Raw genomic sequence first — 26,451 nt, forward strand, 5'->3', positions numbered from 1 at the left:
AACATGCTAGTGCAATTTAAAGCCAATTTATTTTAAGGGGCAGATAAATGAAAATAAAAAGGATTTTAAAAAAGAGAAGCCAAAGGAACGTCCATTTCTGGACTGAAGTACTTTTTTTTAAAAGTCATAGTATCACAGTACAACAGGTTACCTACTGGTGTATAAACTGATCCAAGTACCATAGCTGAGATTACTGCTAAGTAATCATTCAACAAGTAAAGCAAAACAAAAACAAATCATTAAATATGTTTGTTACAAAAAGATGGTATTAACTAATTACAAAAAGATGGTATTAACTGATTAACTGAATTCACATTATAACAGAAGCATAACACTTGGTAATATTCCTTTGTCTATATTTAAGCCAGTTTATACATAATGTTTTTTCACCTCAAAATTCTTGACTAATTTTCTCAATTATACAAATAAAGGCTTTCTGTGTAAAATACCTTTAGATATTGTGTATATTCTGTAATAATAGCAAAGCTCTTTGGCTATAAAACTTTATCTATCTGCTCAAAATTTATACATTTCATTTCCTGTATCAAATTTTTTTCCTCTATAAATGTATTCTGTAGGAATTCTTACATTACAATGCGTAAAACCAGGGACTATGTCTCATTCCTTTCAGGTACATATAAATACACATAGTTATTAAATGATGATGTTTTTTCTATATTTTAGAAGTAAAATGCAACCTTTTAAAAATATGATGAATGGGCAAGAAGAGAAATCAACCATCACCTCAAGCCTACAGCACAACTTTTTCATGCTATACTAAATATGTTGTTTCCTACCACTCTCTTTAAAATTATCATTTTAATGTTTGTCTAATATTTATCTACTGGATATCCTTCAGCTTGTCTTCTAACCTCACCACTTCACTCACACTATTTTTGTCAAGGTCTCCAATCAATGGTGCGCTGGAGCCAGCCTGAACATCGTACAAGAGCTGATTATTCAATTCTCAGAAAATCTGCAAGCTGGACGTTAAACTGTTGATAGCTGGAAATCAGCCATCGTGGAAACATTTACATCACAAAAATGAGCAAAAGCTAAAAATCAGGGCATCTTTCCCTTGTCCCCACCTCTTCTCCAAGAACCAGTTGTTAAACATTCACCAGCACACTGCTGAGGTTACGCTCTTCCCACTTCTTTGGCAGCTGTGTTCTCCATGTCTTTGCCTGAGCCTCCACCACTGCTTTATCCTAAAATGCCTGTTTGATACCTCCCCTTGATTTTTAAAACTTGACATATCTTAAAATTAAACTCTTGACTGCTCTCCCCCCCAAAAAACAAATAGGTGCTTAGAAATGCATCATGGTAGAAAGGGTTCTGAGTGGAATCACACAGACAAGGGTCCAAATCCTAGTTCTTCACTTCTTATGGTAAGATGTTTTACCTCTTCAAATCTATTTACTTATCTCTCAAATGGAAATAACAATGTATATTTTGCATTTTTAGATGATTATATGAATTAATAGTATTCAAAGCACCCAGCACTGTTCCTGGCATATAGTAGATGCTCAATAAATGCCAATCATTATTTTATTTTATAGTCAATAAATGTTTAAATGAATAGACCATTAATGGAGGAGGAGGGAAATAGAGGAATGGCAAAATGAAAAAGAGGCTCATGTGTTCTAGTATTCTGAGTAAAGCTATATCCATCTTCTACATACCTAAGAACCAAAGAAAAATAATTATATATCACAACTGATAGCATGGTTAACAAATCTTAAAAATATGTATGCCAAGTAATTTTACTTCCATACATTTATCTTTAAAAAATCATCAATATGTAAATAACTTAACTAAAAGACTACTTTGAAAGTTGTTATAGCTAAATTTGGAAACAACTTTCAAATGACTAACATAAATGGAATTATAACTGATTACTTTTTAGACATTAAAAATTATGCTGAGAGAAATATATAATTACATGGAAATACAGTTATATTGTTAGAACAAAAAGCAGATTATGTAAATATGATCTCATAAATAGAAATGAAAACAGAATATGGTGATGAAATTATAGCCTGTTTCCTTTTATTTGTTACCTATATTTTTAGTTTTCCCAAATTTATCATGTAACAACTATGCAACAGGAAAAAATACACTTCCATGGTACTTGATCAAAAAATTAATTAAACCCATTCTCAGTTTTATCTTTAAAATGCTTTAGCTGTAAACATGATTTTAAAAGTATATTTCAAATTTATAAGCTAATTTTAACCGACTTTCTATATATTACCTTTACAATTGTTCATTAAACTTATTCCTAAATCTATATAAAATTTTTTATATGTGATTAGTAAATTCAAATAACTATTTAATCTCCATTCATAATTAGGACATTACATATGCTGCATGCGGCATATTTTCACTTTCCACCTATCATTTTCTCTAACGTCTTTAAACTACTTGGCCTCATCGCCTGACAAAAGTAAAATGTCAGGCACTATGCTGTTGGAATGCTTACAAATCTAGGGACCCCAATGTCATTATAACATAGACCAGAGAGTTTCAAATTAACTAGTAAAGTACCAGGGTTTTTGTTGTAGTCCTTGGTTTGGATTTCAATTTCCAATCAGCTGTTGACTGTTACTTTATAAAATGTAGTAACAAATGGGGAGGCACTGTGAAATTGCTGAAGGAGTTTCTGGACCCTTCCTCTCAATTTCAGTGCTTATCTGTACCCATTTGTGACCAGACACAAAGTAGCATGGGCAGATAGGCTATTCACTGTAAGGTAACAAACCCACAAATTAGAATTGGAAACAATTCAAGTTAAGCGTAAAGCACTAGCTAGAAACTGGGGGGAAATTTGCACTTAAAAAATGGACTGATAAAAAGAAATCATTTCTATAAGAAAAAAAAAAGTGAAGGACAGGGAAGGCCATAGGGAGGGTAGGAAGAGAAAGTGACATGTAGTGTGTAGATAGCTACACATTCTCTCTGCTGTGCTGACAGTTTATCACTACTCACACAGCAACCATTAATCCCTGGCTTCCAAAGAGGCACTCCACCATCGATTTCAATCAGTCAGCTGCTCACGGAAATGAGGAGTAATGCTGCTTGGTGCAATGAGATGGAAATACGCACAACAGTCAATACATGGAAAGTCCCTTCTTGAAGAAACCCTTCCTAGGAGAGTTAGCCTAACACACACACATCCTCTCTCTTCTTAATCAGTGTCCTGCCTATCCAATTAAGCTATTACCATTATATTACACTTCCTTCCTACAGTCTCTATTCTTCAGCCTTCAAAATTCAAACTGTAAATCTACAGCCAAACTATCATCTATCTATCATCTATCTATCTATCTATCTATCTATCTATCTATCTATCTATCTATCTATCTATCTATCTATCTATCATCATCTATCATCTATCTATCATCTATCTATCATCTATCTATCTATCATCTATCTATCTATCTATCATCTATCATCTATTTATATTTTTCAAAATATGTCTTTATTGACTTCAGAGAGAGGAAGGGAGAGGGAGAGAGTTGAAACATCAATGACGAGAGAGTCGTCATTAATTGGCTGCCTCCTGCATGCCCCCCACTGGGGACCGAGCTGAAACCTGGGCATGTGCCCTGACCGGCAATTGAACTGCAATCCCCTGGATCCTAGGTGGATGCTCCAACACTGAGCCCCACCCCGCCAGGCCATAGCCAAACTCTTTAAACTGACTTGAAACTTGATTAAAATAAAACAAAAATAAAAACGACAGTTAACAACTATCAAAAGCCTGCAACTTCATGTGAATTACCCAGCAAACATTAGTATTTTATCTGCTAACATCTAATATATTATTTATATCTGACTCTTATGCAGAATTTATAATTATGCAGCACGGTTAACCAAATGCTACTTTTCACAAAATCCACAGGAAATACAGTAATGGCACTCCAAAACAACAGTGTATATAGTATCGTCTGAATTTTATTGTGCCAATGAGAAGAGCCAATGAATTATTTTGAGCAAGGGAGTAGCAGGATCAAGTCTGCATTTTGAAACATCACGACTGCAATACAGAGGATGAAAGGAAAAGTTCTGCAAAACATCAGGGGAAGGCCGAGGACCTGAAGGGGGCAGTGGGCATGGAGATGAGAAGTGGGGGACGCGGTTGCTGTTGCTCATGATGATGATGATGATGGTGGTGGTGGTAGTGGTGGCAGGAACTACCACTATATGGAGTCCACTATATGTGTCAAGCACTGTGCTTAGCACTTTATCTAATTTGATCTTCACAACCCTGTAACTTAGGTGTTATTACTATTTCTCCATTTCCCAATAAAGAAATTAAAATTTAAGAGATTACTTGCCCAAAGACATACAACTAATAAATACAAGAACTGTGAGTTAAATTTAGTGGTAGAATCTGTTGTATTTATCTCCCCCAGCACCATGTCAGTTCTCCCCTTCTTTTGGTAATAGAGTCCTCTTTGTTTGCTTTTTTGTCTGTTTTAATCCTCACCAGAGGATATTTCTCCATTAGATGCAATTAGAAAAGAGCTTTTCAGAAAGAGAGGAAGGAAGAGAAAGAGAGAGAGAGAAACATTGATGTGAGAGAGACACCTCGATTGGCTGCTTCCCACACGAGTGCCGATCAGGGATCAGGTTTGGGGATTGAGTCTGCAACTGAGGTATGTGCCCTTGGCTGGAATCGAACCCGGGACCCTTCAGCCCTCGGGCCAATACTCTAACCACTGAACCAAACCGGCCAGGGCAATAGAGCCCTGTTTTGAGAGGGCAGGTAGCTGGGAAACTTTGCCTTCCTCAATTAAGATGTCCTGTGCTTCCTGAATAAAAAGAGGGCAGATACAGACATAAGGAGGTGGAAAGTCTTCTATCTGATCTCTTAGGTGTACGGACCATTTGCCTGTTTCTGAGAGGTATTTTTTTTATTACCTTTATCCCATATTATGAAAAAGATTTGACACCAAGTGGTAGTGTGCTCTTTCTCCAAGTCTCTTTGGAGTTGTATTCCAGCCATTCTAAACACACCAAAGCCAGCAACCCCAGTGGGACTCGGCTGAGCTTGGGGAATCAGTAATTATGTGATGAAAGGTAGTAACTTTTACCCAGGAAAAAAAATGTACTTGCAGAACTGAGATAAGCTTCCCACCTGCCTATCTTTCTATGTTACTATGCAGCCTCACATGCCGACCGCTGATGTGCCTAATGCTACCCAGGCCATCTTTACTACCACAGGAAGGCAGTCTGTCAACACAAAACAGCGGAATCCAGAGACAGGAAAGACTTTCCAGCTAAAGGAGCCAATAAATTCATTTTCTGCTTACTTGAATTTCTATGGCTTACACCTTAAAGCAAATTAATTTAGAAATTGGTGCCAGGAAATTGGGTGATACGAGTGACAGAACCTCAAATGTAAAACCTGTTTAGTAAGGGAAGAGGGCAGAGCGGTGAGTCTCCTCATCACTCAGCAGGAAGCTGGCCCTTCTCACTACGCAGTTAAACCTACTGTCTCGGACCTGAGACCAACCAACCAATGGGCCGATGCTTCAAAGAACTTGGTATAAAAACGTCAGGATAATGGAAAGTGTTGGTTACTTCTTTCTGCCTTCAGGAGTCCTACAAGACAGACACGAGCTGGCACGTTTGACAGTAAAAAGAACGTAGACGCAACAAGAGAGGTGTCTTCTCAATTATTACCAACCAGCCAAACAGACCAAGGACCAGGTAACCCTGCTTCCTGAGGGATGACAGGGTTCTACGAACAAGGAACACAAGAGGGGAAGTGGGAGACAAGACGGGGTCCTGGAAAGGAGACGCTGGGTCACCCACGATCATGCCCAACACTTAGGACTGTTGGATGAGTTCTTTGTTCCTATATTTACTTAATTTAAATCTTATCCTTTTCATAAAAAATATCTCTATTTGACATATTTTTCTAAGTGTTACCCTTTATAAAAACGGGACATGTTCTGGATTGTACATTCTAAAATTTTGACACAAAATTTGAAGAAACATAAATAAAATGACAACATACATTTATTTTACAAAATAAGCTACACAAACAAGGGGGAAGTAGAGGAGTATGAATTTCAGAGCTGCTCCGCCTACCTCTTCTCACAATGCCCTTGCTCCACATTCAGAACAAACTAGGGTTACCCTGGTTTTGTTTAGATGTAGAAAGTTAGAACAGTAAAGTTACTGCCTCAAGGCATCCCTTTATCCATGTCTGGCCAACCCAGATTTCTTCTATGATAATAGAAAGAATCAAACCTACTTCTTCTGTCCCAAGTTGAAATTTAAAATACATATTCCCAGTGGGCATTGTTTTAAATGGTAACTATGTATTATTGAAGTGATATATTGACAAACTTAACACATATGACACAAAAACTGACCTTTCAGAGTTGGCCTGATAATCTAGTCACAAATTATAATATCTAAATATAATACCAAATATTAAAAAATCTACATATAAGAGCCTTTTGGAACACAACCCCATCACAAAATGATCAAATGAACTGTCCCAAGCTGACATGGAGTCATTACATATCACAAGAAACACTTTCATTAGTGGTTACTCCCATAAAACAATGTAATCCAATCTCTCTTTTTTCACCAGAAAATTGATAAAAATGTTAATTTGGATTACGTTTGATTCCAATTTAAAGAAACAATTTTTAAAAAGTTAACAAACGATAAAAGATAATCTCTAAGAAAAGTATGTATGATGACCAACTACCTATGATAAAAGTTTAAAAAAATCAGAAAAAAGAAATTATAGCACCTTTTGCTCTACTACATTTATAGAATGAATGATTCTTCATGACACATGCAATTGTAGTCTGACTTCAGTCTCAATCGCATTTTCTATATTGCAGGCAGAGGAATTTCTTTTCTGAAAGTACCAAACAAACTTCATCACTCTCACGCCCAAAACCCTTTCATGGCTTTGTAAAGCTATATGGATAAAATAAAAACTCTGTAGGACAAAATTTTCTTGGTCTGGCCCCAGCCTACCACTTCTGTCTCTGGCCTTCTGTCTCTACCTCTCCCGCACAGGGGAGTGGTGCTCTGATGCCTCCAAGCCTGGGCACCCAGAGCTCCCTCTTCTTGGATTGCCCTTCCCCCAACACTCTTCCTCATACTTGTCTAAATGCCACCTCCTCTAGAAGCCATCTCCCATCTTGGTCAGTTGGCCTTCCCACACAGTACTTTTAGAAAAGAATAAAAATTTGCTTCTCTGAGAATAACGGTCATCAAGTAGGGCAGTAAACTCTAATGTAAATGGAGGGCAAGAAAGTAATTTCTGGGTTTAGCATGATCACAGGAACATGTGAATTTGTATAAAATTTAAGAGCCTATACAAATATTAGAAATATATTTAATTTCTTGAATTTGGGAATTTATGAAGGTCACAGGCTATATTCCCTGTGAAAATCAAGGGTCTAGAATACTACTAGAGTGCCCATATTTTTCTCACATTCTTGCTGACTCTGTGTCATTAATAACAGTTATATAAATACAACATATTCTACTAAAACAGTATCTACTATTAACAGATGTGTTCATAAATTTCTGTCCTCTGAGAGATAAATTTCTCTAAAACTGAGGTTTGGTTTTGAGTGTATTATTCTTATCATGTATCTTAATTAACTTTGATACCTTTTTTAAGCAGAATGCTATTATTCATTTTATTGGTTTAAGGTGTGCGCTGTGAGAACTGAAGTATTACAGGCACACAGGTCACAGTGGAATCACTTTTCTCAGCCTCAACCTGTTTATGATTTAGGAGACAACATAGGAGTTAAAAGCTAATGTAGGAAGACAGAAGGATGAGAGGAAATAAAAGGTGCTCTGATTAAAACAGTATAACAGAAGGCTGGGACAAAAATAGCAGGTAGTCAGAGAAATTTGAAAAAGCAGTAGAGATTCTCCTGCTGGCCTTGCAGAAGCAAACAAACATATTATGAATTGCCTGCGGAGGGGGTCATATGGCAAGGAATTGAGGGCTTTTAGCAGCTGAAAGCACTCCTCAGGCAACATCAAGCAAAAAAAATGGGACTTCAGTACTGTACCCTCAAGGACCTGATTGTGGGGTTTCAAAATCCTCATCCAGGGACAGGCTGACAGAGAGAGAGAAAGAGAGAGAGAGAGAGAGAGAGAGAGAGAGACACCACTCAGCTGCCTTCTGTACGCTCCCTGACGGGATCAAACCCACAGCCCAGGTATGTGCCCTGGCTGGGAATTGAACCGGCAACCTTCAGGTGCACGGGACTATGCTCAAACAAATGAGCCACATCGGCCGGGTGATCTTAGCTTTGCTAACAACCTGTGAACTTGTAAGAGGGCCTGAAGCCTCAGACAACATCATAGTCCAACAGAAATCCTGATTTCAGTATGTGAGACTCAGAAGAGGGCCCAGCTGAGGCTGGACTCCTGACCCACAGAAATGATGTGATAATAAATTTGCATTGTTTTAAGCCACTGATTTTGTGGAAATGTGTTAAACAACAATAGAAAACCAACACATCATGCTTTATAATCAAGAAAATATTGCTCTTATACGTGTTTGCTTATAAATTTTGTCCACATCAAACATTTCTTTTCTCAAATACATTGCCTTTCCTATGTAATCTAGCAACAAATAAGCTTCTATTTTCATAAAATCTGGACACTTCAAATTTGTTATAAAGCATTTTATCCCTGAGCTTTTAGTTGACTCAAAATATATCTAAAACTGAATTTAAAAGTATATTTCCTTAAATTTTTGAAATCATATTTTGAAAACTTACTATTTTAGAAAATACCACATTCCATGCTTAGAGAAAAAGATACACATTAACATACTTATCTCTCTTCTCAGTATTTATGTTAATCGCTAGAATATATCCTATTATGAAATGCATCACCCTGTGAACTTATTCATTTATTGGGTGAATATTTTAATACAATATATAGTATGTGAGGGGAAAAAGACATAGACCAATTTCACAATCAAAATAAATTATGTAAGATTATATAATTATAACTCCACAACTTAATCTGTTTTCATACCTAAATCTGTCATCTAGTAAAGCTGTGGGGGAAGAGTTTGGCACTATTACCCATCATACAGTGAGGGGGCAAAAGAAGCTGCCATCTAGTATTCAAGTTGTAACAACTAAAATTTTCTTCTGTGCTTTTATCAAATAGAAAATTTGTAGTTAAATAAACTTATAAACACCCAGAACAGAGGTTCATATTGCCAGTTGCCCTAGTTAACCTTTTTTGTACAATTACAAATAAAGTTTGGTATTTTAAAAACATCTGCATTAAAAGTTAGCCTACCTTCCACACTCAAAGTCCCCATTTTAGACTCCAAGAAATCAAATAATGTGCTCGGTGCTGATGGTCTTGCATTTCCCAGTTCTTCTTCATCTTCAGATCTTATTCGCCCCCTGCCTTTTCCTTTACCTTAAGAAGACGTATATATTGTACATGCAAAACAAAAATAGAAAATACACTGAAATATAATTAGCAGACATCTTAAGTAGGATTTTGAATATATTTCTTTTCATATTTTTCCTGTATATTCTACATCATTTATAATAAAATTTTTTAAATGACTATGAACTAGTACTTTTAATCCTCTAAATGATCTATCTAGAAATTTGAATTTGTTCATATAAACTATCTTTCAAGGAAAAAATAACTTTCATAAAAATTTTCTTTACCCACTTATTTTTTAAAAGAATATAGGATCAGGACTTGAAAAATCACATAATACATTTAACTATGCAACTAATAATCACATAATACATGCAACTATGCTATTACAGAATAATATTAGAGTCATGTTGTTAATTTTAAAAGATTGTAGACTCTTTAGTCATTTATACAAGTGGCATAGTATGTACAAGAAATAACAGAATTAGTCACTTTATGTTTTCTGCATTACTCCCACCATCCTGTTAAATAAAGTATTGTTAGATGAACTTTATATGAAGATGAAGACAATGAGATGCAGTGTAGCCTGCACAGGTCTCTGTAGTTCCAAAACCAGAAGCACTTACCACAATGGTAAGTAAAGTTAGAGTCATCATAGCAGCAAAACCCTGGCTCTGTTAACAACGTGTATTTCCCTGAAAAGCAAACAATACTCCCTGGCGCATTGCTTAATGAGTTATACCTCTCAGAGGGGGGCCCGTAGCAGGTTTCTGTTTATTGCTGTTGAGAAGCACATTCAGTGCTGCTTCTAAGTTATTGCCGTTATCCATAAGAGCTTGCCTCGATGCTTCCTTGCTGAAGCCCATTTCTGTTATGTGCTTCAGAGCCTTCTCATCAACCTGTGAGGAATGAAGAGAAAAGCTATGCTGATAGCCAATAAATAAAGCAGGGTATAACTTCTAAACTGTATATTGTTTATTTTTCCTTTTCATTGAATTTATTGGGGTGACAATGGTTAACAAAACTATATAGGTTTCAGGTGCTACAAGACATCATCTGTACACTGTACTGTGCGTTTATCACCCCAAGTCATGTCTCCATCCATCACCACTTATCTCCCCATATCCCATTCTACCTCCCCCCATGCCTTGTAATCCTGGCAAGTGTCCATGAGTTTATTCTTTTTTGTTGCTGTTCAACCCCTACACCTTCCCCCCACCCAGCTCACCACCCTCCTCTATGAGTCTGTCTATTTTGCTTGTCAGTTCAGTTTGTTCATTAGATTCCACATATGAGTGAAATCATATGGTACTTGTCTTTCTCTGATTGGCTTATTTCACTTAGCACAATGCTCTCCAGTTCCATCTATGCTGTGGCAAAGGGTTAAGATTTCCTTCTTTTTTAAGGCTGAGTAGTATTCCATTCTTTATATGTAACACACTTTTTTATCCATTCGCCTACTGATGTACCCTTGGGCTGCTTTCAAATCTTGGCTATTGTAAATAATGCAATGAACATAGGGATGCATATATTCCTTTGAATTACTGTTTCGATTTTTTGGGGGATAAATTCCCAGGGGTATAATTGCTGGGTCATAGCAACTCATAGTACTGAGGTAACTCCATACTACTTTTTACAGTGGCTGCACCAGTCTGCATTCCCACCAACAGTGCACAAGGGTATCCATTTCTTCACAGCCTTGCCAACACTTGTGATCTGTTGATTTATTGATGATAGCTATTCTGGCAGTTGTGAGATGATATCTCATTGTGGTTTTAATTTGCATTTCTCTGATGATTAGATGTTGTGAATTTTTTCATGTCTATTGGCCATCTGTATGTCCTCTTGTTAATCCTCACCTGAAGACAGTTTTTTTCAATGATTTTTAGAGAGAGCAGAAGGGAGGGAACAAGGGGGGAGATGAGAGGGGGGAGAGAGAGAGAGAGAGAAGGAGGGGGGAAACCTGGGTGTGAGTCACATGGATTGGTTGCCTCCTGCAGTCAGCGAGACTGAATCTGCAACCCAGGTGTGTGCCCTTGACTGGAAATCGAACCCACAATCCTTTGGTCTGTGGGCTGATGCTCTAACAACTGAGAAATACCAGCTGGGCTATATGCCTCTTCAAAAAAGTGTCTATTTAGGTCCTTTGTCCATTTTTAAATTGTACTGTTTGTTTTTTTGGTGTTGACTTTTCTAAGTTCTTTATAAATTTTGGATATTAAACCCTTAGCAGCTGTATCAGCAAATATGTTCTCCCATTCAGTGGTTTGTCTTCATTTTGCTGATGGCTTCCTTTGCTGTGCTAAAACTTTTTAGTTTGATGTAATCTCATTTGTTTACTTTTTTCTTTTGTCCCCCTTGCCTGAGATGTATCAGAAAAAATACTGCTACAAGAAATGTCTGAGATTTTACTACCTATGTTTTCTCCTAGGATTTTTATGGTTTTGAGTCTAACATTTGCCTCTTTAATCCATTTTTAGTTTATTCTTGTGTATGGTGTAAGAAGGTGGTCTAGTTTCATTATTTTGCACATATCTGTCCTATATTCTCATCACCACTTATTGAATAGATTATCTTTACCGCATTGTATGTTTTTACCTCCTTTGTCAAATATTAATTGACTGTAAAGGAATGGGTTGATTTCTGGGCTCTCTATTCTGTTCCATTGACCAATATGTCTGTTTTTATGCCAGTACCATGCTGTTTTGCTTACTATAGCCTTATAGTATAGCTTGATATCAGGTAGTAAGTGTGATTCCTCCACCTTTGTTCTTTTTTCTCAAGATATCTTTGCTATTCAGGATCCTCTGTGGTTCCATATAAATTTTTGGAATATTTGTTCCAGTTTTGTGAAATATGCTATTAGTATGCATCTTCATAGGAACTGCACTGAATCTATTGACTGCTTTGGGTAGTATGGATATTTTAATAATGTTGTTTCTTCCTATCCACGAACACGGTAAATGTTTCCATTTATTTCTATCTTCCTCAGTCTCTTTCTTCCGTGTATTATACCTTTCTGAGTATAGGTCTTTTACATCCTTGGTTAAATTATTCCTAGGTTTTTTTGTTTTGTTTTTTTAACTCAATTGCAAATGGGATCGTTTTCTTAGTTTCCCTTTCTTTTTTTTAATGGATTTTAGAGAGAGAAGGGGGGAGAGAGAAACATCTGTGTGAGAGGGAAACATCAATCAATTGCCTCCCACATACACCCTGACCAGGGATCGAACACACAACCTAGGTATGTGCACTGACTGGGAATCAAACCTGCAACCTTTTGGTGTATGGGATGATGCTCGAACCAACTAAGCCACACTAGCCAGGCTTAGTTTCCCTTTCTGATAGTTCATTATTGGTGTATAAAAAAGCAACTGGTTTCTGGGTATTTCTTTTGTATCCTGCTACTTTACTGAATTAATTTTTCAGTTCCAGCAGTTTTTTTGGTCGAATCTTTAGGTTTCTCTATGTACAGTATCATGTCATGTGCAAATAATGACAATTTTACTTCTCCCTTTTCAATTTGTATGCCTTTAATTTCTTCTTCTTGTCTAATTGCTGGGGCTAGGACTTCTAGGACTATGTTAATTAACAGTGGTGAGAATGGACATTCCTGTTTTGGTCCCAATTTTAAGGAAAACACTTGTAGTTTTTGCCATTGAGTATGATGTTTGCTGTGGGTTTCTCATATATGGCCTTTACTACATTGAGTATGTTCTGTCTATTCCCATTTTGCTGAGAGTTTTTATCATAAATGGGTTTTATCAAATGCTTTTTCTGAATCTATTGATATAATCAGGTGGTTTTTATCCTTCATTATCTTTCTTTGATGTATCACATTGATTTTTTAATACTGTACCAACCTTGCATCTCTGGGACAAATTCCACTTGATCACAGTATGTAAACTTCTTAATGTATTGCTGTGTCTCTCTTTGAGTTTATTCTCCTGGAGTTTCTTAAATTTCTTGGATTTGTAGATTCATGATATCATCAAATTTGGGAACTTGGGGCTATTATCTCTTCAAATATTTTTTGCCCCTTTCTGTCTCCTATTGTGTATGTAGGTGCATTTGATGGTAACTTAAAAGTGCCTTAGGCTTAAGTTTTTTTCATTCTTTTCCTCTTTCTGCATCTTATACTGGGTCATTTCAATTGCCTTATATTGAAGTTCACTGATTTTTTCTTCTGCCTGCTCTAGTCTGATGCTGAACCCAATTTTTTAAAAAATTTCAGCTAACGTATTTTTCAGCTCCAGAAATTCTATTTAGTCTCCATTTATAATTTCTATCTTTTCAAAACATTTTTCTATCTCTTTATTGGTACTCCCTACTTGTTCATATATTGTTCTCCTGATTTCTTTTAGTTTGCTCTCAATGGTTTACTTCAGAACTCTGGGTATATTTAAGATTGTTAAAGTCTTTGTTTAGTAAGTCCAATGCCAGGGCTTCTTTAGGAATGATTTTTGTCAATTTCTTTTTTCCTATGACTGAGCCATACTATCTTGTTTTTTTGTGTGCTTTGTAATTTTTTGTTGAGAACTGTGCATTTTGAATACTCTTAACAGTGGCAGTTTTGGAAATCAGATTTTCCCTCCTCCTCTGGGACTGCTGCTATTACTTGATGAAGACTGCAGTTTTAATTTTGTTTACTTTCCAAACTTCCCTTTCAAAAATTATATTCCTTGTGTGATCACTGAAGTCTTTGTTCTATTATCTCTGTGATCAGCCTCTTCTCCATCAATCACTACTCTGGATACTGTAAGAGTCTGACAAGGACCCAGTGTGATAAAAGAGTCGCTTCAGATAGTGTTTGTCAGCTCAATAATTATTTCAGTGAAAAGGACAATTCCTGGAGATTTCTATATTGCCATCTTTGTGATATTACTTCCTTCATACGTGATATCATAATAAGTGCAGGTTCCTGGTATTCTATGGCAAGATATCTCCTCAGAAGTCTTCTCAATTTACTAAAGTTTAAGAGCTTTTTGAGTTAGAGACCATGTCTTTTTCAGCTTGTTGTATCCACTCTATCCTGAATGCTCTTTTTTTTTCCCCCCTCAAGAATTAAATGGGCAAATGTTCAAGGAAGAGAAAACCTGGCCTATAGTTATAAACCCATTCTCCTTGAGCAGTGATTGATTGACTTAGGAATGAGCATGTGATCTATTTCTACTCCATGAGATATAAATAAAATTTGCTGGAGATTTCAGAAGTATTTTCTTATCTGATAAAACAGAACCACACCCAGGGATATGACCCATATCCTTATTCCTTTGAATTTTTTGCATGGAGATTTAATGCATAGAGAATCCTATAAAAATGAGAAGAAAGCCAAAACACACCAGAGTCCCAACATTCACACTGCTAAATTTATCAACTTTTGTAACCATCTAGCTCTTAATTTCTTGTTAATTACAAGATATAATAAACCCCCATTATTTAAGCTAGTCTTAGTGTTCTGTACCCTGCAGATAAAAATGTCCAAAATCATTCAACCTCTAAAGGCAGAAGAAAATGAATTCTTGTCAGTTCTGTTATAAATGAGGACACCGCAGCATATCAGAAATATATTTGACTCTTATTTATCTTAAAATTCCAGGTATATTTTGCAATTGAGTCTGTAATATACATGCACTTATTGCAATATTTTTTTTCCAGAGAGCAAGCAAAACAAAACAAAACAAAATCACTTTAGACAAAACTAGAGAAAAACATGAAGACATGGTGAAGGATTGAGAAGGGGAGATAACTATGTTTTTGATGCAACTTTTAGAATATAATTTCCATTGAGTGTCTTCTATTTAATTTGATAACTTATCAATCCATTCCAAAAGATGTTATTCAGACAGTACAAATTTAAATAAAATGGAAGTTTTAAGTAAATTATTTTTCAAACAATCCAAATTTTCCATGAGTTAATTATAAATCTTAATGAAAGCCTTCTTAGAGTTATAGCATCTACCCATAATACACTGAACAAAACCAGTGGTGGTTGGGAGAAAGAATAAAAAATCATCAAGCTATTAAAGGAAGAACACATTAACTTTGTGTTGGTTCTTTAGCCTTACCAGTTCTCTATAGACACCTTCATGTTTCCCCTCTGATTTGGTTGACTTTTCTTTCTGTAAAATTTCTCTATTTCGGTTACCAGCAGCACTCATGTTTAGATTACTTCTAGCACCACCACCACCTCCTCCAAATGTCTTGGTCTTTAGATAAGAGAAAGACAACAGAGATGTAAGTAAATAGCATTAAAAAATAGTCCTAAAGACTAAGCTACAACTAAAAATATCAAAACTGAAGTAGTTTTAACCATGTTTTACATTAAAAAAATCAAACGTTAGAGAATTCTTTTTTAAACAAATATCTACTAGCCATAATCTCTTTTTTCCATAAGTCCAGGGAAGGCAATAAAATAATTACATAATTATAATCTTTAAGTCTCCAACGCAAGTCATCAGAATAAACTTAAGTAGATAATAATATAGAAGAAAATAATAAGCACTATGAAGATTAGGTGTCAAAAATAATTCTAGGGTAAAATACTTGACTAATATCATGAGCCTGGGTTAAAAATACAGCTACAAGGCAAGGCTATCTTCAGTAAGGCACCAAACCTGTCCAGAAATCAGTTACATTATATCTATGATCCAGTAATATAATTGTATATTCTTAGAAGGTAAATAAATAATATAAATTTTAAGACTGGATTAAAACTTTCATTGCTAATTTATTATTTATATTAATTACATATGCTGTGTCTTACCAACTATGTACAAAAACTTTGAAGTCCATATTTCTTATTTTACCTGGCTTAATTTGAAAAATTATATGTGTAATCAAATTTGAAAATTTGATATGATTTCATTTATGTTTTTTCAAAACTATTTTTAAAAGACTAGAAGATAAAGAACCTTGGTTTGGAAGGATACTAACTCATAATTAAAAAGTACCTCACAGTTGTACCTTTGTAATATCAAATTAAACATCTAAATATACAATAGCTTTATAAACTAATAGATCTAATAAAAAAGGAAGAAGTCAAGACTTGATTTTTATTAGATAATGATCAATATTTTTAAATTATTTAAGTGTTTTAAAGTGATTACAAGAAAATAAAGTATGCTAGATATAAATTCATATAACATTGAAAAATTATTTTGCATCAGATGAAAATATAAAGAAAAAGAACCTGAAAAATAGAAAAATATTAGATAAGCATTAATGGACAACATATAAAGTATCTCTATTGATACACCCCAGTATCTAAATTTAATTCAAATAAAAATAAAACCATATCTTTAAAAACCAAAGATGCATTGCTGGATTCATTCACTTTTTGGCTTAGGCAATCCCAGCAAAAAACAGATTTAGAATGTCTTGATAGTCATTACTTATATAACCATAAAGAAAAATGTGAGTTTATATTAATGTGATACAAAGTTTATTAGGCTAGAAGACACTGTAATATAGTTAAGAACAAAGGCTTTGGAGCTAGACAAAGGTGGGACTAAATCTTGGCTCAGCCACTTCCTAGCTCCTGCCCTCGGACAAGTCATTTAACTTCCTCCTTCCATAGGCCTCAGATTTCTCATGCTTAAAACAGGGATGAGAAAACCTACCTGACTGGGATGTTTTGAGGATTAAATGACATCATCGACATGAGTGATCAATTCAGTAATTGGCACATGGCAACCACTCATAACAGATGACAATTCTACTGCTTTATTTAATATATTAGAACACAGTTACCTGAAAACTCTGGAGCCTGACCTGTTCCAAATTAAATATATTTCTGAAATTTAAATTCTGTAACTCCAGTATTTTTTCTTTTTGGTGCTAGTGAAATAGTCCCATCTTCTGGATACATTTTATTATTTTCTTTATGGATTAAGGAATAGGATAAATAGCATTTTCAGTATTGCTTTTTAGTGCTTTAAAACAGTTGTTACTCACTAACCAGGTAAATGTCTAGAAATATCAAAACTTAAACATTACCCATAAGGCAACTGATGTCCTTTATGAGCCACACCATCTTGTCCATGTTATGTGAATTAGGTGTCTGTGAGATCACCATCACCAGGAAACTCGGTGGGCCTTTCATGCTGCCTAGCACTTTTACTAGATTTCCCTAGCCCATTCATCCTCCAGATCTTCTAGACCACTGTTTTACATGTTCTCCTCACTGCTCAAGCCTCCAACATCTTCTCCCCCATTGTCACAGTTGGCCTTGCTTACTTCCTCACTGAAACAACAAAATAATCACTGAAGAACTTGAATAGATTTTCACTACATCAACCCACCACTGATATTTGCACTTATACTTTATCTTTACACCCTCTATATGAATATTAAGAGTAATGTGCAGGGAATGAATGGTTTTCCCAATTCTACATTAGTTCTCAGGTAGCATTTTACATTACTTTTTCAACAGTCTTTGATAAGTTCAACACTCCTTCCTCCATGATACAATTTCTGCATTGTCCTGTTTTGATCCTATCTTACCAGTGATGCTTTGGCTGGTTCAACTTCTTCATCCAACCTCTAAGGCTGAAATGCTACAGCATTCATTCCATACCCTTTTTTCTTCCCTATCAGCGTTCATTCCTTTGGTGATCTTGTTTGCCTCATGATTTTAAATATCATCCTTATGCCTATAACTCTCAAATGCATATATCCATTTCAAATTCACCCTTCAGCTACACTCTTCTGTCTCACTGCCTATTAAACGTTACCACAGGGATGTCTAATAGGTACTTCAATATTAATATGTTCAAAACAAAACACCAGATATTTCTCCTCTCCAACATGTTTTACCTCAGTCTTCTCCAATTCAAGGTAAGCAATGAACCCTGCCAAATTTTCAAGGCAAAACCCTTGGAGTTATTCATGACATTGCTTCTTCTCTCCTGTGCCCCATGCAATCTGCCAGAAATCCTGATGACTTTACTTTCAAAATTCTAGAAGCTGACCACTTCACATGACCTACACAGCTGCCATCTTCATTCAAACTACCATCATTTTTCTCCCACTGGATTACTTCAGTAATTTCCTAACTTGTCTGATTCCAATCTTCCTTCTCTATAATCTGTTCTTAACACAGCAGCCAGAAATAGACTTTTAAAATGTAGGTCAGCTGATGCTACTGCTGAAAATCCTCCAGAAGCTCCTCATTTCTCTCTGAGTAAAGGCCAATGTCTTTAGGATGGCTTACAGGGCCCTACATAAGCAGAATCCCATTACCACTAGGCTTTACATCCTACTACGTATTCCTTTGCTCTCTCTGCTTCCACTGTCCCTTTGCTATTCACTGAACATATATTCCGCTTTTGATCCTTTGCAAAAGCCTTTCCTTCTCCCTAGAATAAGCCTCTCATGTAACCACACAGCTAATTTTCTTATCTCTTTCAAGTCTTGGCTCAAATCTCATCACAGTGAGGCCTAATCAAACTACTATATTTAAAACTGAAATCTACAATTTGCCTATTTAGTATGTTTACATTATTTACTGACCTTACTAGTATGTAAACTACACAAGAATTTCAAAGAAATCTCAATTTCTGACTATTCTATTTTAAATTGTACCTCCCCCCCACAAATGGCATTCCCAACTCCCCATCCTATTCTACTTTTCTTTTTTTTCCAATAGCACTTATCAACTTCTAACCTACCATATAACTTACATACTTATTATGTGTTAGTCTGTCACCCTCACTATAATATAAGCTTGATAAGGGTAGTGATCTTTTGTCTATTTGTTCATTGATTTAACCTAAGCATTTAAAAAACTTCCTGGCACCTACTAGTCCGGAGTGGCTCAGTTGGTTGGGGCATCGTCCCATGCACCCAAGGGTTGCATGGAAGGCAATGGATGGATGTTTCTCTCTCACATTGATGTTTCTCTCTGTCTTTCTCTTTCTCCCCTCCCTCCCTCCCTCCCTCCCTCCCTCCCTCCCTCCCTCCCTCCCTCTCACTCCTTCTCCCTCTCCCTCTCTTTGGGCATGTCCTTAGGTGAGGATTTAAATAAATAAATAAATAATACTTGATGGCATATAGTAGGTTTTCAAAATATATTTGCTGAATGAAGGAATAAAGGGAAAAAAGAACGACAATAATCACTTGGTCATTTGTAGTAGATTCCACCAAATCCATGCAAGTGTTTTAATAAAAGATCATAAAACATCCTTTCAGAAAAATTACACTGTTATGGTGATTTTGATGTTCAAAAAGATTAAATATAAACATGTGTGCACACTTATAGGTATATAGGGATATAGATATAATCTTCTACTGTAATGCACATAGGTTTACTCCTAGAATTGTCATTGGGTAGCCTTGGGCAAGTTTTAAACCACCATCAACTCTCTCATATAAAAATTGAGAACTTTTTAAGTCTGTTTCAGAAAATTGAGACTCACTGTACTTATCAAACTGTACTTATCAAATACTTATGAGAAAACACAACATGATCAATTATGACTTTAAAAAATGAAATATATTACAGTATGTTAACTATATTCCAGCAAATAGATAGCAGTAACCACATCAACCAAAATTTTGGGAGAAAAATTTTTTGAGAGAAGTGCAAATCAAAAGAACAATTTTCCCAGTCATTAAGAAACTGATATACACCCATATCCTCTTCTGAAACTCCATAATTTTAATAGCTTTTTGGGACAGAGAAATATATTTCATGTAAACTGTGTAAAATGTATTAATTTCAGAAATATTAAAAATGATTTTTTAAAATGTGCCTTAGATTAGAGAAAGTACTAAAGAATAGCTATGGTCATGTTTATTAAGAGCTTTTTAGCAAAGGAATATTATGATCTGTGCCATGTAGTATTTTAAATGTTTTAAAGATTATCAGTTTTAATTCTCACCATAACCACATAAACTGGGTGCCATTATTATCTTCTTTTCATAGACAAAGAAAAATAGGTTACAAAATTTAAGTAACCTATCCAAGGTTGTCAGGGGATATGCTTCCAGACTGCCTGATTCCAAAGTCCGTGCTCTTGGCGTCTACCTTAGACTGACGATAGACACCCTGCAGGAAGGACAATCAGAATGCAAGAAGTCTCCTCCTTAAACTCTGAATTTCAACAGAAAAGCAGTTAGCTAAGATTCATGGCTGGTTTTGAATTAAGAAAACTATTTCAATATCACTGGTTAAGAAAAACCTGTCTAAGCAACTAATTAATGAATTAAAATTTCTTGTCGAAGTCTAAAAATCCATAAATAACTAGAGAAAACACCTATTTCAAATAATCAAGAAATTAAAAATAATTTTAAAAGCCATTTGGCTATTAATAGTAAATGATGGGGGTGGGGTGTGCACATGTATAAATACACATATAATTCAGGGGGAAAACAGTTTTTACTATATAGTAAATAGACTTAAGAATAAAAACTGACAAAACTGTTAATCCGGAGCCACTGATTTATCCTCTGATTTTTACTAGCATTCTCAGAAGTTGCTGAGGGGAAAATTAGTCTCAAAGAATGTTGTCAAGCCCAACTAATAATAGGAAAGCCTCTGCCAAAACAGAAACTACTGGGTTTGGCTGTTAAACTGTTATAAGAAGAAAAGGAAGAGGGAGAAAAGAAGGGTGGTTTGCTAGCAAGAGTAACTTAATGGACTTGTCAAGAGGATTTGGAAAAAGAAAACATGAGCAAAATGTGTAAGCTAAAGACTCCACAAGGTACCAGGGCATTTTCTACTGATACAAGGAGAATGCCAAAAGTTCACTGAATTTTTACCATATGTGAAAAGACAATAATAAATATAAGTAATCTAAATAGAACATAATGACCAGAACTAAGAAAAATTTATTATAATTTAGCTTTCTTACTTCTTTGCTCTTTGCAACTTCCGCAATAGCAGCAGTCCTTTGCTTTTCAAATTCATCATTATCATTTGCAGGTTTGGCAGGCATTGTAACTTGCAATGTCTTCCTTCGATCAAGTTCTCTGCTATCCATTTGGACATGAGAAACACACTTCTGGTAACAATAAATAAAAATCAATCACTTCAGTAATTCCCAAAGAGATTCAAGGTTTACATAATAAAGTGTTACTTATTCAAAAAATGTTTGCATTACAATAGCTGAGAGCCCATAAAAATACCATTTTTCCATAGATTTAAAAATAAAGGTAGAAAACTGATTAAAGTAACTTTTAAGTAAGTGTGACTAGTAAATAAAATGAAAAGCTTCACAAAAATGGGGCCCCCTAAAGTAGGGTCCATATTTAAAACATACATGGAACCAGAAGACCTAAGTTTCATTATAGAATAATGGCTTAAAATAATTTAAATTTCAAACAGTATAGACTGTTGCACAAGAAAAGGTAAATTCAGTTTTTTATTAAGACCTTGGTTTACACATTATGTCACAATATCCTTATGAGGATTAAGATGTCTCTGAACTTATAAACCAAAAGCTAAAAACATACCCTCTCCCTCAACCAGGCTGCAAAGTTTTTGATTTTTAGTCTCATAAAATAAATTGAGAAAATCATCATTGCCTAAAAATAAGCCCTGAATTCTATTCTCCCTTCCAATCATAGCAGTAACAATCCTATAAAATAAACATTTTCTCAACTCATTAATAACAAGAAAACATGCTTTCAAACAAATGTTACACAATTACAGATTTTTAGCAATATATCTTGTTGATACCAGTACACAGCCAGCATTATCTGCCTTTAATCTACACACAAGTCTAAAAAGATGCGGAAAAGAATTTTTCAGAATGGACTTTATAAACAAATAATATTACTGAAACTATAACTTTTATTATACTTCCTAAGACAAAAAAAAAATAATAAAACACACTTCAAGTTCTTGAAAATAATTAAAGCATAAGTCTCTGGACGATTTATGAAAGAAATATTATCACCAAAATGTTTAAGGGAAAAGCAAAGTCTTACAAACATATCATTTATCATTTTCAAATACAAATTATTAGAATATTTAAACTGTTTTCATTCTGGGGCTTTTTACTACACTAGTAGAAGTGAGGTTATCATCAACATAGATCACACCACAGGGCATCATGCCTCCTTTTATCTTGACTGTGCCTTGTTGCAAAGTACAATAAAAATCAACATATTTTTTAAATACTTTCAAAATAGACATGATGCAAGAAATGACTTTTATTGAACTTTGGATAGACTCTACATAAAGATTCTTGAAGAGGATACCATCTGAGTCTACCCACTTATCTTCTGATCAGCTTGTTTTCACACAAAATTTTTTTTCAAGTTGTTAGAGATATAGAGGTCTGTTTCCTACCTGTGGTGTCCCTAACTCATCTTCAGTACACGCAAAGAAAAACGAAGAGCAGATACAAGGCAGAATACCAATAGCTAAATTTTGGTGGCATCATGTGGCAAAGAGCAAGCTGTCACAGGGATTATTCTCAGACTCTGCAGGGATAAAGCAGGCATAGGCTAGAGGATGCATTTTGATGCTGAGCACAACCAGGAAGACACAAGATATCAGGCAGCTGAGGAGCTACCTCAGGGTAACACGTAGCAGCAAGGGGGCTGAAAACAGGAAGTAGACAGAAAGCCTTTAGCTTCTGTCAGAGAAGGATCAGGGCTGCTGTGGTTGAAAAGGAAAATACTAACTGAAAATAAAATTAAATACTCAGAAACCTAAGCATATACGTTCTTTTTTACAGGCAGAAGGAAAGAAACCATTACTTGTACAGTTGATCCTGGAAAATATATGGAGTTTGTATGATGCTGTCTTTTAAATGCCGTCTTTTAAAGGTTAAGTCCCTGACTAAGAAAGGTATTTGAATCAAGGCAGATGAAGAGAAGAGAATCTTGAATGGGGCGGCTGGGACAGCAGGCTCTCCTAAGGTGCAATGGTGCCCCTCCTGTCCCTCTCGTGTTCTCACTTTTTTGTCTCACCCTTCTGTTGATACTTTTATTTTCTCTCTCCCTCTTGTTTTTAATGAACAAAATGAAAAACTATAGCATATTTTTATTTTCTTTTGCATTTCTCCACCACTATCTTAGTTAGTTATTAATTATAAGCTGCTCTTCAGGTGTGCTTCTTAATTTCTTCAATCTTTGGGTTAACAGCTCTTGAGAAAATCATGTGAACCAACAATTTAATTACAGTAAAGAAAAACACACACAATTATTAAATTCCTTTACTGAACATATTTCCATATAACACCATGACCCCTGAATGAATAGTTCAGCATAAAACTAAATACAGCTTGAATACAGATGAAAAACACTTTTTGCTGATTAAAATTCATTTGCCAACATGAAAATCATTTACCTGTCCGAAAGGCACAAAAGGAGGTGGTCCACCTTCAGTCCCAATATTGCTTCTATTGTGTTTTGACAAACTCTGTGATAAAAGTGAGTCACAAAACAGAAATTATACATAAAAAATATATTTACAACATTTACAATGCACCAGGAATCTACTTACTTTAGTACATTCTTATAAAAAAACCAAACAGGAAAAAAAGCTTTCTATAAATTATTTCAGAATATATAAAATATTTTATAATTAGGCAAAGGCCCTCTCCTAATCTTCTGATACCAAAACACACATTCACAATAGTTTCCAGAAGTATATACCGAGCTGCTCCTACAAGAACAAAACACAGTAAAAAAAAAAACCCTCCTCAATCAGTAGCAAATTCAAAGATAATAGACTTTGGTAACAAAAATTTTACTTTGAAGCATATTAAAACTATAATCTGATAGATAAATATTACCTGGAAATTACCTTTAAAATGAATTTTTTAGACATAAAATCTATTAGCAAATAACATACTTGTTATATTGCAATATAATAAGAAATATATATTTGGTCTTCGTCCCCAGTTCTTAGAACAGAGTTTGGAAGAGTTGTAACCAGAAACTGTTTATGGAAAAACTAGTAACGGCACTTTCCAATTATTTAAAGGGATCAAATTGTTACAGTTTATAATATGGTGATTACTTTCAATTACAAAAAAATTTCCTTAATAAAGACTTGTTTTAATTGGAACACCTTCTTGTGCCAAATATATGGAATGAATGAAAGATCTGATGATTTAAAAAACCAAAACAAACAAAAAACAATAAAAGACTTGTTTTAAAAATGAATTTAAATTTTGAAAAAATATTCAACCGACTGAATGTTATTTAATAAAAATACACTTTCAAACTCTACTAATTGTTTTCTTTTCCCCTAGTTCTCATATTTAAAATTAGAGTTAACAATGTATTATGCAAGTGGGGGAAAAATATTCTCCTTGCAAAGGCAATTTCTCACGTTATAAATTCCTTTGAAATGTCATAAGGAATCTTCATGGCTCCTTTCAGTCATCTTTTCCTCCTATGTGTCTCACTTTGAGATGATATCTGTTAAGCACCAGTTATCATTTAATATAGCTTCTTAACTTTAAACTTTTCTGTACATTCTTAATAATTATCATTACAGGAAATGTTACCTCTGTTCTTACACCATATACAAAAATTAACTCAAAATGGATCAAAGACCTAAATTAAGAGATAAATCCATAAAAACTTCGTGAAGAAAACAGAGGGGGAAAGCTTCATGGCATTGGATTTAGTAATGATTTCTTGGATATGACATGAAAAAGCATAAGTAACAAAAGAAAAAAAAAGATAAAATTGAACTTCAAAATTAATAACATTTGTGCATCAAAGGACATTATCAACAGGTTAAAAAAGGTAATCCATGAAATGTGAAAAAATATTTGCAAACTACACATCTGAGAAGGAATTGATATCTAGAATATACTGAGAAATCACATAAGAAAAAAGCAAACTGATTAAAAAATTAGCGAAGAATTTAAATAGACATTTCTCCAAAGAAGATACACAAATGGACAATAAGCATATGAAAAGAAAAACAAGGGTTGGCAAGGATGTAGAAAAATTGGACCCCCTGTATATTGCTGATGGGAATGTAAAATGGTGCAGTCACTGTGGAAAACAATATGGCAGTTACTAAAAAATTAATAAATAAATTTAAATTATAACCATATGATCCCTCAATTCTACTCCTAGGTATATACCCAAAAGAATTGAAAGCAGAAACTTGAACATATATTTATTTATACACCCATATTCACAATAGCCAAAAGGTGAAAGCAACCCTAATGTCCGTCAGAGAATGAATGAACAAAACGTGATACACACACACACACACACACACACACACACACACACACACACACACATTATTTAGCCTTAAAGTTAGGAAATTCTAAGACATGCTACAATATGAATACAACTTAAAGACATTATGCTAAGTGAAATAAGCCAGACATAAAAGGACAAATATTAAATGATTCCACTTACACAAAGTACCTAAAGTAATCAAAATCAGAGGCAAAACGAAGAATCATGGTTGCCAGAAATTGAGAGGAGGTAGGGAGTGGGAAGTTAATGTTTAATGGGTGCAGAATTTCAGTTTGGGAAGATAAAAACCACTTTCCTTCTTTCCTTCACCTGTCTATAATCAACTTGCTACAGATACAACACCTGTATATGATTTAAATACTGTTCAATGTTCTCTTCCCTTATTTATTTTACAAGAATATTTAGGGCTGCTTTAATTCCAAAATGACTCTATGGTTTATGATTTCTATGTGTGCATTTGATTTCTATGTGTACTACCTGCCAGATGTTCAAGTAATTGAACTCTCCATGGTTTCTACATTGCTATGGTTACCAAATCAAAAAATTATAAAATCAAAGAGAATTATAATTATATTAAGAGGTTTTTAAATTCTTTTTAATGTAAATTTTTATTGCCCCCTAACAAGAAATACTAACAGGCTTTCAGGAACCAAAGTGCAAAGATACATAATAAAACATTACAAGGACAACTATCAAACTACTACTAATCTGTGTGTGTTTAGAATGAGGAAATTCCTAGAATGTTTAACTGACTTTTCAGCCAATGAAGTAGTTCTGGCTGGGTTGGGAAAATTATGTAAGATGTTGGTCTGACTTGAGAACACCTTACCACATTTTAAAAAATCT

General features: G+C 34.8%; 1 protein-coding gene across 2 annotated transcripts in view; it reads right to left on the reverse strand.

The window, feature by feature from the left end:
• The window catches only part of TDRD3 (tudor domain containing 3), a 146,068-nt gene that overhangs the window by 42,705 nt on the left and 76,912 nt on the right, over nt 1-26,451 (reverse strand). For both annotated transcript variants that reach the window (XM_087814305.1, XM_087814304.1), the window contains exons 6-10: nt 23,720-23,791; nt 21,273-21,422; nt 15,486-15,626; nt 10,163-10,319; nt 9,322-9,447 (exon numbers count right to left, since the gene is read on the reverse strand). In XM_087814305.1, coding sequence (XP_087670431.1) covers nt 9,322-9,447; nt 10,163-10,319; nt 15,486-15,626; nt 21,273-21,422; nt 23,720-23,791 — 646 coding nt within the window. The remainder of the gene's footprint in view (nt 1-9,321; nt 9,448-10,162; nt 10,320-15,485; nt 15,627-21,272; nt 21,423-23,719; nt 23,792-26,451) is intronic.

This window comes from Miniopterus natalensis, chromosome 2 (assembly GCF_054644295.1).
Source record: "Miniopterus natalensis isolate mMinNat1 chromosome 2, mMinNat1.hap1, whole genome shotgun sequence".
NCBI lineage: Eukaryota > Metazoa > Chordata > Mammalia > Chiroptera > Miniopteridae > Miniopterus > Miniopterus natalensis.